The sequence below is a fragment of the Mustela putorius genome, unplaced genomic scaffold, assembly GCF_011764305.1.
Source record: "Mustela putorius furo isolate JIRA1106 unplaced genomic scaffold, ASM1176430v1.1 tig00001451_pilon_pilon_pilon, whole genome shotgun sequence".
NCBI lineage: Eukaryota > Metazoa > Chordata > Mammalia > Carnivora > Mustelidae > Mustela > Mustela putorius.
This window is the reverse complement of record NW_025421748.1, coordinates 1,440,997-1,453,162: the sequence shown is the minus strand read 5'-3', so window position 1 is coordinate 1,453,162 and position 12,166 is coordinate 1,440,997. Positions and strand designations below refer to the sequence as shown.

At 39.2% G+C, this 12,166-nt stretch overlaps 1 protein-coding gene across 8 annotated transcripts in view; it reads left to right on the top strand.

Moving 5' to 3' along the window:
• DCAF6 (DDB1 and CUL4 associated factor 6) overlaps positions 1-12,166 on the top strand; it is a 139,019-nt gene that overhangs the window by 75,710 nt on the left and 51,143 nt on the right. For 3 of the 8 annotated variants that reach the window (XM_045087772.1, XM_045087773.1, XM_045087779.1), the window contains exons 11-12: positions 3,178-3,345; positions 9,876-9,935. The exons of 2 other annotated variants lie outside the window; for them this stretch is intronic. In XM_045087772.1, coding sequence (XP_044943707.1) covers positions 3,178-3,345; positions 9,876-9,935 — 228 coding nt within the window. Of the gene's footprint in view, positions 1-3,177; positions 3,346-6,467; positions 6,585-9,875; positions 9,936-12,166 lie in introns of all 8 variants that reach the window. 3 more of the 8 variants (XM_045087775.1, XM_045087776.1, XM_045087774.1) reach the window with 2 other exon arrangements.

The window sequence follows — 12,166 nt, the reverse complement described above, 5'->3', positions numbered from 1 at the left end:
TGTAATGTTTCTGACTGCTAGCAATACTGTTGTTCCGTCCAATTGTTGAGTTTGCTTATTCTGGTTGGAGCTTGTAGTGTTGGCCTCCCTGGTTAGCTGTGTGGTGACTTCCTTCCGTAGCCTCATTTTTCGTTCTAACCCAGGGGAGAAAAAGTCACATGCAGCCAGCCTTAGAAGTAAACAAACACGTTGTTCTTTTAAAAATGCTGGAAGTGCTGAATAGATAGTTCGTGACATTATTGTCATTGAATCTTGGTTTTCCAAGTTAAAGAGCATGCTGCTTACTCTTAGAGCCTGCTTCAGCACCTAGTGGTTCTGGGTGGAGAGTCTTCTATTCCCTTAAAGCATTTGGCAACATAAGAGAGAGGGTTTGAAACAGCAATAAAGTCAAGTGATTTTTCTATATTTTTTCTGATTTCTTAGCAAAACATGACATGTGTAAAATAAACTTTGCGGGTGCATAATGATAATTTATTTTATATTGCTAGAAGTATTGCTACTATGCATGCTGTCAGGAAATAAGGTGTGTGTACATCCCTGAAAAGAAGGCACCGTGCCTTGGAGGATCGGGATGTATTTAGTCAGTGAGTACTGTTCTGCTTGGCACTGGAGAACTTTGAGGAGGAGCTGGCATTGAGAGACTATGATAGTACTTGAACTGTTTGCTTAATCCTAACTGCCAGTTGACTGACAGAATAAAATTCTTTATAAGTAGAGGTCATGGTAACAAGACGTTATTATCTCTAACATGATTGATTGGTGAAACAATACAGCAAATTTGCACCTTATGATCTATGTAAACGGGGCTCAAAGTTGTTTGACAGTTGGTGTCGTTTCCTTCTGGTGTCACCGCAAGACACAAAATTCCTAGTACCTTCAACATCAGATCAGCAACTGTGGACTCTCTGCCTTGCCTTTGGTTAGAATGGATCAAATTTTTGTTTAAAACCAGTCTCTTGGGACACCTGAGTGGCTCAGTTGTTAAGCAGCTGCCTTTGGCTCAGGTCATGATCCCAGGGTCCTGGGATCGAGTCCCACATTGGGCTCCCTGCTCCGCGGAGAGCCTGTTTCTCCCTCTCCCTCTGCCTGCCGCTCTGCCTACTTGTGCTCTCTATCTCTCTGTCAAATAAATAAATAAAATCTTGAAAAACAAAACAGCAGTCTCTCGGGGCACCTGGGTGGCTCAGTCATTAAGCGTCTGCCTTTGGCTCAGGTCATGATCCCAAGGTCCTAGGATCGAGGCCCGCATCTGGCTCCCTGCTCTACGGGAAGCCTGTTCTCCCTCTCCCACTCCCCCTGCTTGTGTTCCCTCTCTTGCTGTGTCATTTTCTGTCAAAAAAAAAAAATCTTAACAAATAAATAAATAAAACCAATCCCTCCCCTTACCCACTGCAGCTTGTCTCTTTCGGTCTCCCAAGGACATCATTCCTGCACTTGTTCACTTCTTTTCATGCATCCTCTTTTCCCTTCCCTCGATTAAACATCGTCCCCTAGCAGACAAACAGATAAGCCTCCTGGAACTCTCCTTCCCCACCAGCAGTCATCAGTTTCTCTGTTCCATTAGCAGCGGGTCTTCTGGAGAGAGCATATATACGTTGTGTCTGCTGTATTACCTTCTCTTTCTCTGGAACCTGTTCAGTCTGGGTTTGGGCCCTGCGATTTCTGCGGAAACCGCTCTTGGTCATCAAGGTCGTCAGGGACTCCACGGTGCAGTGTCTTGTCCACTGTATCCGCGGCATTCCGCACAGCCGCTCCCTCCACCCTTCCTGACCTGCTTCCGTCCCAGCCCGCAGGGTGTGCTTGCTCAGTCCTCCAGCCTTCTCCTGGCTTCTCCTCCTCACTGTGTCCAGAGATTTCTCTTCCTGGTAAACACGAGCACTCCAGAGTCCAGGTTTTAGAAGTCTCTGTTATCGCTTACGCTCTAGGTGGCTTCAGGTAACGTCACCAGCAACCCCCAGTCTACACTGTTACAGTCCCTGTTCAGGGTCTCCACTGTTGCTTCTCCTCTTCCCTCTGCTACTGCTTGTTCCCCCTCTTTTCCCTGTCACAGTAAGTGACAGCTCTTAGTTTCTTGTTACGGCGCCAAAAACGCTGAGACCATGCTACCTTCCACCTCTAAGCAAACTCTTCTGCCATCCCCTCTCTGGTCTAGCTCACCCCCAGACACACTTCCTCCTCCGAGCATTTGCACACGCTCTTCTTTCCACCTGGAACACTCCCTCCAGACACCCGTGTGGTCGACTCTCTCATTCCTTAAGGTCTTTGTCCAAAAATCCCCTGGGAGAGAAGCCTTCTTTACTGACCATACAGAAAGCAGCAACCCGTCCTCCACTACTGTCCCCTTCCCTTGATCCTGTTCAGTTCGCTTCACACCAGTTGTCCCTGTTGGACACCAACACATACATGTATATTACATATGTGTGTGTGAGTTCACTGCTGTCTGTCTTCCTTTCTGAACATAATCTCCACATGAGTAGGGACTAGTTTGTTCAATGGTTTATTTCTCCCCAGAGCCAAAAACAGTGCCTCAGAGATAGTAGGCACTCCAGTGTACCTGCAGAATTCTGCGTGACATTCCCACTTTTATCTGTGACCGTTGTGCTAAGAACATATTAAGGATTATGTAGATAATTTTAGCTTAAAAAAAGTAAATGACATTTCCAATATAAAGAGAAATATTTTAGCTGAAAAATATATGCAATTTTGACTTTTAAAGAATTCTTCATTAGTGAATTCCAAGAACTGTTTACAAATATATAACTTTTTCATGATTTTAATTGAATTTTAATTATATGGTTGAAATTAATAATTTGTATATAGATTAGATAACTGATATTTTCCAATTTTACTTGGTATCATTTTGTTAGAAAAAGATGAAATTAGTGAAGAAAGGAATATTCATTTTAAAATGTTTCGTTTATGGAAGACTTTATTTTCACTCTGTTTAGTTACTTCACCACTCTTAGAGAACTATGTGTGTGATTCGTTATAGTTAAACAAGCATTAGAATATGTCATCATCTCCTAACTAAAGGTCACTCATTTTTTGTAAGTAATTTGTTTCCTCCATGAGACATGTATTTTGTGTATATTCTTCTCTCTTTAACGTATAATCAGATTTCTTCCTATTTTCTATTTCACTGCTGTCTTTTCACCTTTCTTTTCCTGCCTGCGTCAGAATTCTTGCGGGGGCCTGAGATAGCTCTGCTCCGCAAGCGCCTGCAACAGCTGAGGCTTAAGAGGGCTGAGCAGCAGAGGCAGCAAGAACTGGCTGCGTGCGCCCAGCGGCCTTCCACTTCCGAGCAGTCCTCTCCCGAGGGCTCTTCACAGGACCCGCAGGCTTCAGGTTATTAACGTCAAGTGTCCTCACGCAGCTGGTGGAGTTGGTGTTTTAACACTGCTACCGTGTAACGAGATGCTTCCCTCCTCCCCTTCCGCAAGGGCTGGTGGCGCTGGCAGCTTGTCCCTCCCTCCCTGTCCTGCGTGGAGGGTGTTTGAGGGTATTCGTCATCCCACGGCTGGAGGGACAGGTTTTGGCAGCAGTATTTGCCAGAGAGATGAATAAAATTATAAGCCATAATTTTACTCGTAATACTTCTGGGAGGGGGCTGATGTTTATTATTACTTTTATAGCAGATGAGCAACTTTCGAATAATCTACTGAATTCAGAGCCTGCTTTGATATTTTTATTGGAATTTCTATATGCTGAATTGATATCTGTGCTTATGGCCCCAGTGGTTGTTGTTCTTTTGTTGTTCCTGTGGAAATTAACCAGTATTCCTGGGAATGGAGTGTGATCCTAGATTTTAGAATTACAGTGTTGTTCCGCCAAACCAGCATGCTGACTCCATTATCCCCTCCTGTAATTATTTTCTTCAATATTTGCTTACTTACTCCTTGTATACACAGTCAACTTTCTGATACATAGGGCAGCAGAAATGCCCCCGAGTCCCATGTTCCTGTTCCTATGCTGTAGAACTCTGATAGACAGGGATGGTTAGTGCCTCTCTCTCTTTCTTTGAGCATTTTATTTTTTTTTTATTTTTTATTTTTTTTAAGTATGTCTTTTTTTTTTTTTTTTTTTAAGATTTTACTTATTTATTTGACAGAGAACACAAGTAGGCAGAGAGGCAGGCAGAGAGAGAGAGAAGCAGGCTCTGCACTGAGCAGAGAGCCCGATGCGGGGCTCGATCCCAGGACCCTGGATCATGACCTGGGCCGAAGGCAGAGGCTTTAACCCGCTGAGCCACCCAGGCGCCCTCTGAGCATTTTAATGGCCTAGTTTGTTTATGCCAGTGAGCTCCAGATGCTCAACAAACATTTGTTGACGTAACCAGTGAAAGACACAGCACAAGATAATTTGTCAATTTAATTCTTTCAAGATGGATGTTAGGTACTATACATCTTATTGTATAGGTACTACATCATAAATGCTACAAATCTTTTATTTAGGAACTAGAGTGTAGCTGGGTTCTCATACTAATGAGATTATGATAATTTGATATACTACTTTGTTTCGCCACCCTAAGGAGTGATGAGTTAGGGTATTTATTTAATTACTTTGAGAACTCCAATTTAACTACTTGGAATCTGTTTGTATATTGGTAGAACTGAACAGTATCCACTGTATAAATATCTGTTCCACTAAGTGTTGACAACAAAAGCACATTATATAATATCATGGTGAATGAAACAGATTTAAATAACTATAATATAGATACGATGTTTGGAATAAACTCTGGACTTGATTTTTAATTCAGTGTTACATTAGTGGAAGGAGTATCAGCCCAGGTCTCTGATCATTTTTTTTTTTCCTGTACTTGAAACTAACTGGAGAGTTAGGTTAAGTTACAGTCATGACATTTAAGAATAAGACATTTTGCTATGATTATGTGCTATATACAAAACTGTAGCTTATGTGTTTCAAAGGAAAAAATATGCAACGTAAAAACCAAATAAGTAGGAAGTTAAAATGCACCTACTTATATACATATTTTTAAAATACTGAAGTTAACAGGTAACAAACCAAGTATTAGAGTGAGCTTGAGTGCGAAATACAAAACTGTCTACATTTGTACATTGTAGACATTAGAAAAATATTTTTAAACTCAGCATTTCATATCTAGCTTACCAATTTGAATTCAACCAGGTTCTTTTTTTATAGCCAGAAAGCTTTAGAGTGATGTGGTTTCTGTGAAGTGAGATGCTATTTTACCAACTCTGAGTATTCTTCTCATTAAATAGTATCTAATTTGGTAATCAGTCTTTTTGTGGCAATCTTTAAAAAGCCAAAGTTCCGTAGACACTGCCTCATTTTGAGGTTAAGAAATGTGTTAACCTTTACTTTGTTTTTAAACAACATCTTGGGGCCGCTGAGCCTGTCTCCATGGCCAGTAGTAGAGACTTCTAGTGTCAGAGCGATTGTGTGTCGTTTCCTTCGCCTACAAGGTGAAGTGCTTCTTGTGTAGCCTATGCTTTTAACATAGCGTTCCTGTGAGGCCCCGGTACGTCTGATCTGTGACGCATCCTGGGTTCATTTCATAATGCTGCTTTGACTGTCCTTAGTTGTGACGGGAACACTGTGTAGTAATTAAATGAGAAAAAGTTAAATCATATATAGTTTGTTACAAAGAACAACCAATATAATCTATCTAATTTGTCCATTTATGGATATGAGGAAAAATGATTCGGCTTAATGCAAAATTTATTTTTTCAGAACACACAGATTATAAAAACACAGAATAGGAATTAAATTTATGAAATTCAACAGGGAAATAAGGTTTTATTTGAATAACAAAACATGTTCTTAAACTTAATGAATAAATACAGTATTGTCTTTGTATTGTGGACATTAATTGACCGACCATAGCTAACTTCTAAAAATTTCATTTTTCGAAGTCAGAATATATCACATTAAAATACTTTTACTAAAAAATAAGTAAAATATTTTTACTTTTTTAAGCTAAAAAACTAAGAATTTTTCCTAGACTTTTAGGAAATACATCATGACTTGTTTCTAGGCTTTCAGTGATTTTTTTTTTTTTAAATGATAAAGAGATGAATTTGCCTTCATCAGATTACTGCTCACGTATTAGATTGGTTGCCTTCTTAGCCTGTTCCTGTGACTGGATGAGCTTGGACAGGTCATTTGGCTGCTTTATGTCTCAGTTTCCCAGTTATTGTTTTATTTAGATAGTCTGGCCTGCCATGATTTACAGAGAGCACAAGGTTGGGGTAGACAATACTGCATAAAATTTTTATACTCCTAAGTAGAGCAGCACATAATAATGTACTATCTTAATTATGGTATCTTTCACTTGCTACCTCAGAATTAGCTCGTGCCCCAGCCGTATACAGCTGACCGCATTCGGAGTTCTGAGTGAGCTGTAAAGACGTGCCAGAAACAGCTGTGGCAGAGGCAGTTGGCACAGTGCTGGTTTTAAACCCAACTCTTTTTTTCCATTCCAGGTCCCCCAGAAGTCCTGGGCTGCTGGCTCCTGCTCAGAGTGACAGCCCCTGTGGAGTCTGCTCTACTGGCCCGACCACCACAGAGCCCCACTGGAGCATGGAGCCAGCCTAGAGAGGGTCAGGTAGGAACTGTTTTTTCACTTTATGGCACGGTTTTGCTGATTGGAAAAGAAAGAAGTAAGTTTTATACCCCAAAAGGGTATAAAACATTGGTGATTATCTTTCAAAAGGGGCTTTTCAAAACTGAGCCATATTGGAAAAAATCAGCACTTACCCGATCCTGTGCAAGCAGGAGCTATACAACACCCAACTCCCCACTGTCCTGTGGCAACAGTCACGCATAGCACTTCTCAAGTGGATGCATTCGATCCTGTTTTTAGTGTTTATAGCAGTAGTAGTTGGTAAGTCAGGTGTGATGTTGGTCTAGTCCTTCCCGACCTTTAATGAGCGCTTGAGACTTGGGAAGCTTCCTGTCATTACTTCTCATTCAGTATCATGTTTCTGAAAAACAGGCAAGTAATAATAACATTAATTGACCCTTTCCTCGGTGCTAAGTAGTTTACATTAGATATCTCATTAAGTCTTCACCAGAACAGTATGTGGTAGATACTATGATTATCCCCATTTTACAGATGGAGAAACTGAGACATATAGACCTTAAATGGCTTGTCCAGGATTATAGTATAACTGAGTAGAAAGGCCAAAATTGAACCCAAAAGTCTGGCTGATGAGTACCTGTTAATTACCTTTAAGACTATAATTCCTTATTTTGTCTACAATTGAAAAATTGTGATGAGAAAATTCAGAAAATTCTAAAGAGTTTTTTTCAAAACCAAAATATAATTTTTTTTTAAATATACGGAAATTGACCCTGAGACACCTTGAGCTCAGCACTGACTGAGTTTTTGCCTAAAGTTTATCTCTACCTTAAAAATTATGTTAATAATTCTAAACACTTCCAATAACTAGACCAACCATGTTGCATTTTGCAGTACGTTATCAGTAGACCATATGGTCTGATTTTTACTTTGTAATGGTGCTTTCTGAAAGATATTTTACAGGGAAATGGAGTAGAGCATGCAGACAGCTGAAGCAGTCAGCATTGAGCTAATTTTACTGTGTTAATATTTGGAAATATTTCTATAAGTTAGAACTTACAGGTATTGTATTTATGAATATCTTGTGGTATAAAAACATGTTACTTCAGATGTTTATGTGACAGGAAAATAATCCTTCCAAAACCAGTTTGCCTTGTACCCAAGATTAAAAATGGAATAGAAGCAATGATAGGATTTCTTCTTAAAGATTGGTTTTTCAGGATGGGAGGCACAACAAATGACTCCCCAGATGCATACAGTCGTGAGAGGCTGAAAACCAATAAGGAAACCCTTCTTGTTTAATACTGTCTTTCTGTTTTAACGTAAACTTTGCTAATAGTTTGAATCATTAAAGAGATTGAAAATCCATAATTTTGAGGCAGTGACAGCATTCTAAATCATCAATGCGTTTTTTAAAGACATATTCTTTTCTAAACTCTAAGAAGTTAGATAGGATGCACTTCATTTTATAAGACCTGTACATTACATAATATTTATTGAAAATTCCGTATTCGTTAAATGAGTCCCTGATAGGTTCATAGTTTTCTGAGGGCTCTTATAAATGAGAACACAGTGAAAAGTATAACAAATACAAAGAGACAAAAAAATATTCATAAGACATTTTCTAGGAGATTTTCCAATATTTATTTCACTGTGACTCAAGTTTTTGTTATGTTTTTCTTTACTGTAGGGAATATAATTTTGGTTGTCTCTAGAGACCAACTTACCTGTTCTTGAAAAAACAACATGGTAGGAATGTTGTATCGAAGTCTAAAATGCTTAAATGAGAAGTTTTATAAGGGAAAGTAGAGCCTGGATAGACTCAGGAACTGATGACGTACTGCCGTTCTTTCTTCTTCGTGCGTGTGTTGTCCAGATTTGCTAAACTGAATGTTCCGATGAAGAGATAAGTAAGCCTAAGTCGGAGCACATGCTTTATCAGAATCTAGTAATACAGAAGTCTCTGAGCAGACGGGTTGTATCAGAAGGTAGACGATTTACAGTTGATAGGAGTGGCCCCAAGATTCAGACTTTTAAGTGTAGAAATTGAAGCAATCAGGTGATATAAAATTGCAGAGAATCCAAGATATATTGAAAAACTTTTCTTAGCCATCAGGTTAAGAACACTCTCAATTCAAAATATTTTGTCTATTTTTGGGGAAATAAAGGCATGATGAATAGAAACTGGTGATTATCCAAAAGTGCAAGGTTTTTGTCTTACTAATATTTGCTAAGAACTGGAACACAGGAGATTAGAGACGGGAAGTATTCTTACATTTAGGAGAGAGCTGTGCTTATTATCTACATATTCCCTTTTCATATCGCCCTGTTGGACACTGAAACTCAAGCGAGGACTTGGTAGCCACCTCCTTCTGTTCTCCAATGCCTTGCTTAAGTTACTAGTTCCCCAGGATGACCAGGAAGAAAGGTGAAGCTTAGATCTAAAAATGTCACATAGCTAATTATTGTCAGAACCAGGTTTAGAATCAAAACTCACTAAACCTGGATGAGTGCTCTTTCCATTTGCCCATGCTGCCTTTCTTTGTATCAGTGTTTTCCAAACAATAGAACACATTTATAGGACAGATTCTTACACAGAAACTCAGTGTATCAAAAGGATAAAAAATTAAATGTTCTATTTAAAGCCAGGGTGGAAAGCACAAAGCTCAGACCATTAAACCTACTCCTTTTCTCTTTTTCTTTTCCCACCAGGCACCTAAAGAAACCTAAGCCTTCAACAGAGTATAGTTGTAATATGCATAACATATCTTAGAATTTCCAACATTGTCTATATTTCTGTAATGGCAATTACTTCATTGATTTTTCTCTTATAAACCATTTTCTTTGTCTGACATCTTCACTTGGGCTCCTATTTTCAACTCAAGGTGCAATACCTAGCAAAGCATAGCAAGCATCTCATTTCATGCTTTGAATGCTCAGTCCAGAATGAAAGCCATCCTTAAGGAGCTGGGAAGGGGTTCGAGAAGGGGAAGGAGTCTTCTGTTTAGTGAAGGAGATACTCTAGTTTTATTTTATCTGCCTTGACCTATGCTAAACTTGAATTTGATAAAAGGTATATGCATGGAAGTAGAAGACTATTTTCTTAACTCATTCTCAGCGTTGCTAAATGCTTGTGTGGAATAACCTGTCTGAAGCCCACGGCTGCTGACTCACTGCTTAGGAAATACATCACCGTACTGGCTTCTGTTCCCCACCCTTAGACCTTTGTCTTAAGCTTAGAGTTGATCATGACTTTGCTGTGCAGTTTTCTACTGCTTACTTTTAAGTTGAAATCTCATTTTTGTTTCAGATTCTCCTTCTTCTGTGGTTAACAAACAGCTCGGATCCATGTCACTTGACGAGCAACAGGGTGCGTGCGACAGGAGATGCGCTCTGCCCATCCAGCCGTAGCTTTGTTGCATAAACCCAGCTCTCTCTCACTTCCTCATAGCATTTCATCTTGATCATGGTCTGGTAGTGGGTATTTGGTGGGCTAAATGACCCGAGGTAGTTTTGGGTACAAAGGGCCTCCTTGGCCTCTACGAATTATCTTCTACGTAAACTAAGTTAATTTCTACCTTTGGCCCTTATGCCAACCTTAAATTATCTTTTTATAATAATATTGTAATGGATATAAGCTATATCCATTTTTAAAAATTCTAGGTATCATGAAATTGTGTAGAATTGTGAATATGAGGCTACCATATTACCTAGTGGCTGATTTAGAAAAGGTTATATAATGCAGTAATATTCTCTATTACCAGATCGCTGTTGTAATGATACTTGGTTTTATGTCTCAGGAGTGACCAAACTCCTGATAGCTTTAACTGTAAGGAGCACTGCTGTGAACTCAGAGATAAGCTTTGGAGCCATCAATCAGAAGGGAAAATAGCTTCCACTCACACTTGCACTTTTTGTAGTGGGAGAGGAATGAGATCAACCCGAGAGCTGTGAGCACAGCCTCATGAGGTTATTTGTCAGGCTCTATTACTAGAAGAGCACACAGAGCACAGAAACGGATTGGTAGAGGAAGACAAACCAAACAAATGGGCTTTTAGAATTAGGGCAACAGCTTTATCATTGCCTCTCAGAATTCCCTGGACAATTCTAAATGCATTGTGATGCAGTGGGTAGAAAAAGTTGATGTTAAGTTATCAAGAATAATTTAAATAATATTCCCTTTTCTCTATTTAAAATGACAAATGATTGCTTATTGGACTTTATAAGTATTTTTCAAAAAATTAAAAAAGAAATAACTCAGCCCTAAGGCCATAAGCTTTAGTTGGCTGAAAAGTTTACACCTATAGGATGATTCATTTGCTGATAGTATTTGGGAAATTAAATATTGCTGAAGTAGTGGGAAGTAGATCTGATTTTAGCTGTCTTCTTGGACATATTCAGAAACTAATTTTAAAATAAATTCCTTTTGGTCTTAAATTATTCTCTATAGCCCTGAGATGACAAGTGTTGCTGGAGGTTTTTCTGTTCTTGAGAACGAACAAATGATGAATGACTTGGTAAATGAATTTGAGAAGTAGGAAACGCAGCATGTTTTGTCTCCATATATTTATTGTAGAGGTATTAACAGTGATGAATAATTCCCTTGCAGTAAAGTACGATTATATCATATTGTAATATATTGTACTATTGTTAAAAACTGCTCTCTAGGCAAATAATTATTTCTGTAAGGATACATGAATGTAAATAGTATATCACTACCAGAGAGTTTGTAGCCAGATTGCATACTCTGTTCATCACATAGAATAATTCCCGTAGATTACATTGAATCTTTTATTCAGTTTAACTTGGTACTTAATTTACTTATGATATGGGATATGGCCAAAAGAGATGACTGTAGGGTAACACTCAGATTTTTGGAACAAGGCCTGGGTGAGTGATGTTGCCACTTAAGTAAGGTAGACTTGTTTGGCGGCAGAAATCAAGTAGTTCTTGGTTTTTCTGGCGTAAACTATGATATGCCTTTTAGTCATATCAGTAGAAGTGTTACATAAAAGGGCAAGTCTTGAGCGGGCCTGGCAGAAGCTGCATCATAATCATCAATGAACTGTGTGATAAGTCCTCTGAGTTAGAAATATTTTAAAGAATTAAATCCTGAGGTTTTTTTGGTTTTGATTTTGTTTTTATTTCATGCATTTTTGCTTAACAGGATGACATCTTTTAAAGTACTAGGGACTTCTACATCCCAGGCCTATATTACCTAAAAATAGCTTTTATGAAAATTAGAGAAACTGCCCACCACCGTCTTTCTCACCTGGACTAAGGGAGCTGCCTCTTACCTGGGCTCCTTGTATCCACTGAGGCCATACAGCCTGTTCCCCAGCAATAGCCAGAGTGAACTTTTAAAAACATAAATCTAAACCTGTCCTTCATCTGCCTAAAACTTTCTAATTGTATCCCCTTGCCCTTCAAAGCCTCCTAAACCCATACCTTGGTATACAGAGCCCTGCATGACCTCCCGGCCCTTGGCTCCCCAGCCTTATTTCAGGCCACCCCCCTCCCTGACTCAGCTCTTAGCAAACAGGTTTGCTTGTAGTCCCATTGATACTCTCTGCTTCTCTCCCTCTCAGAAGCCATATATCT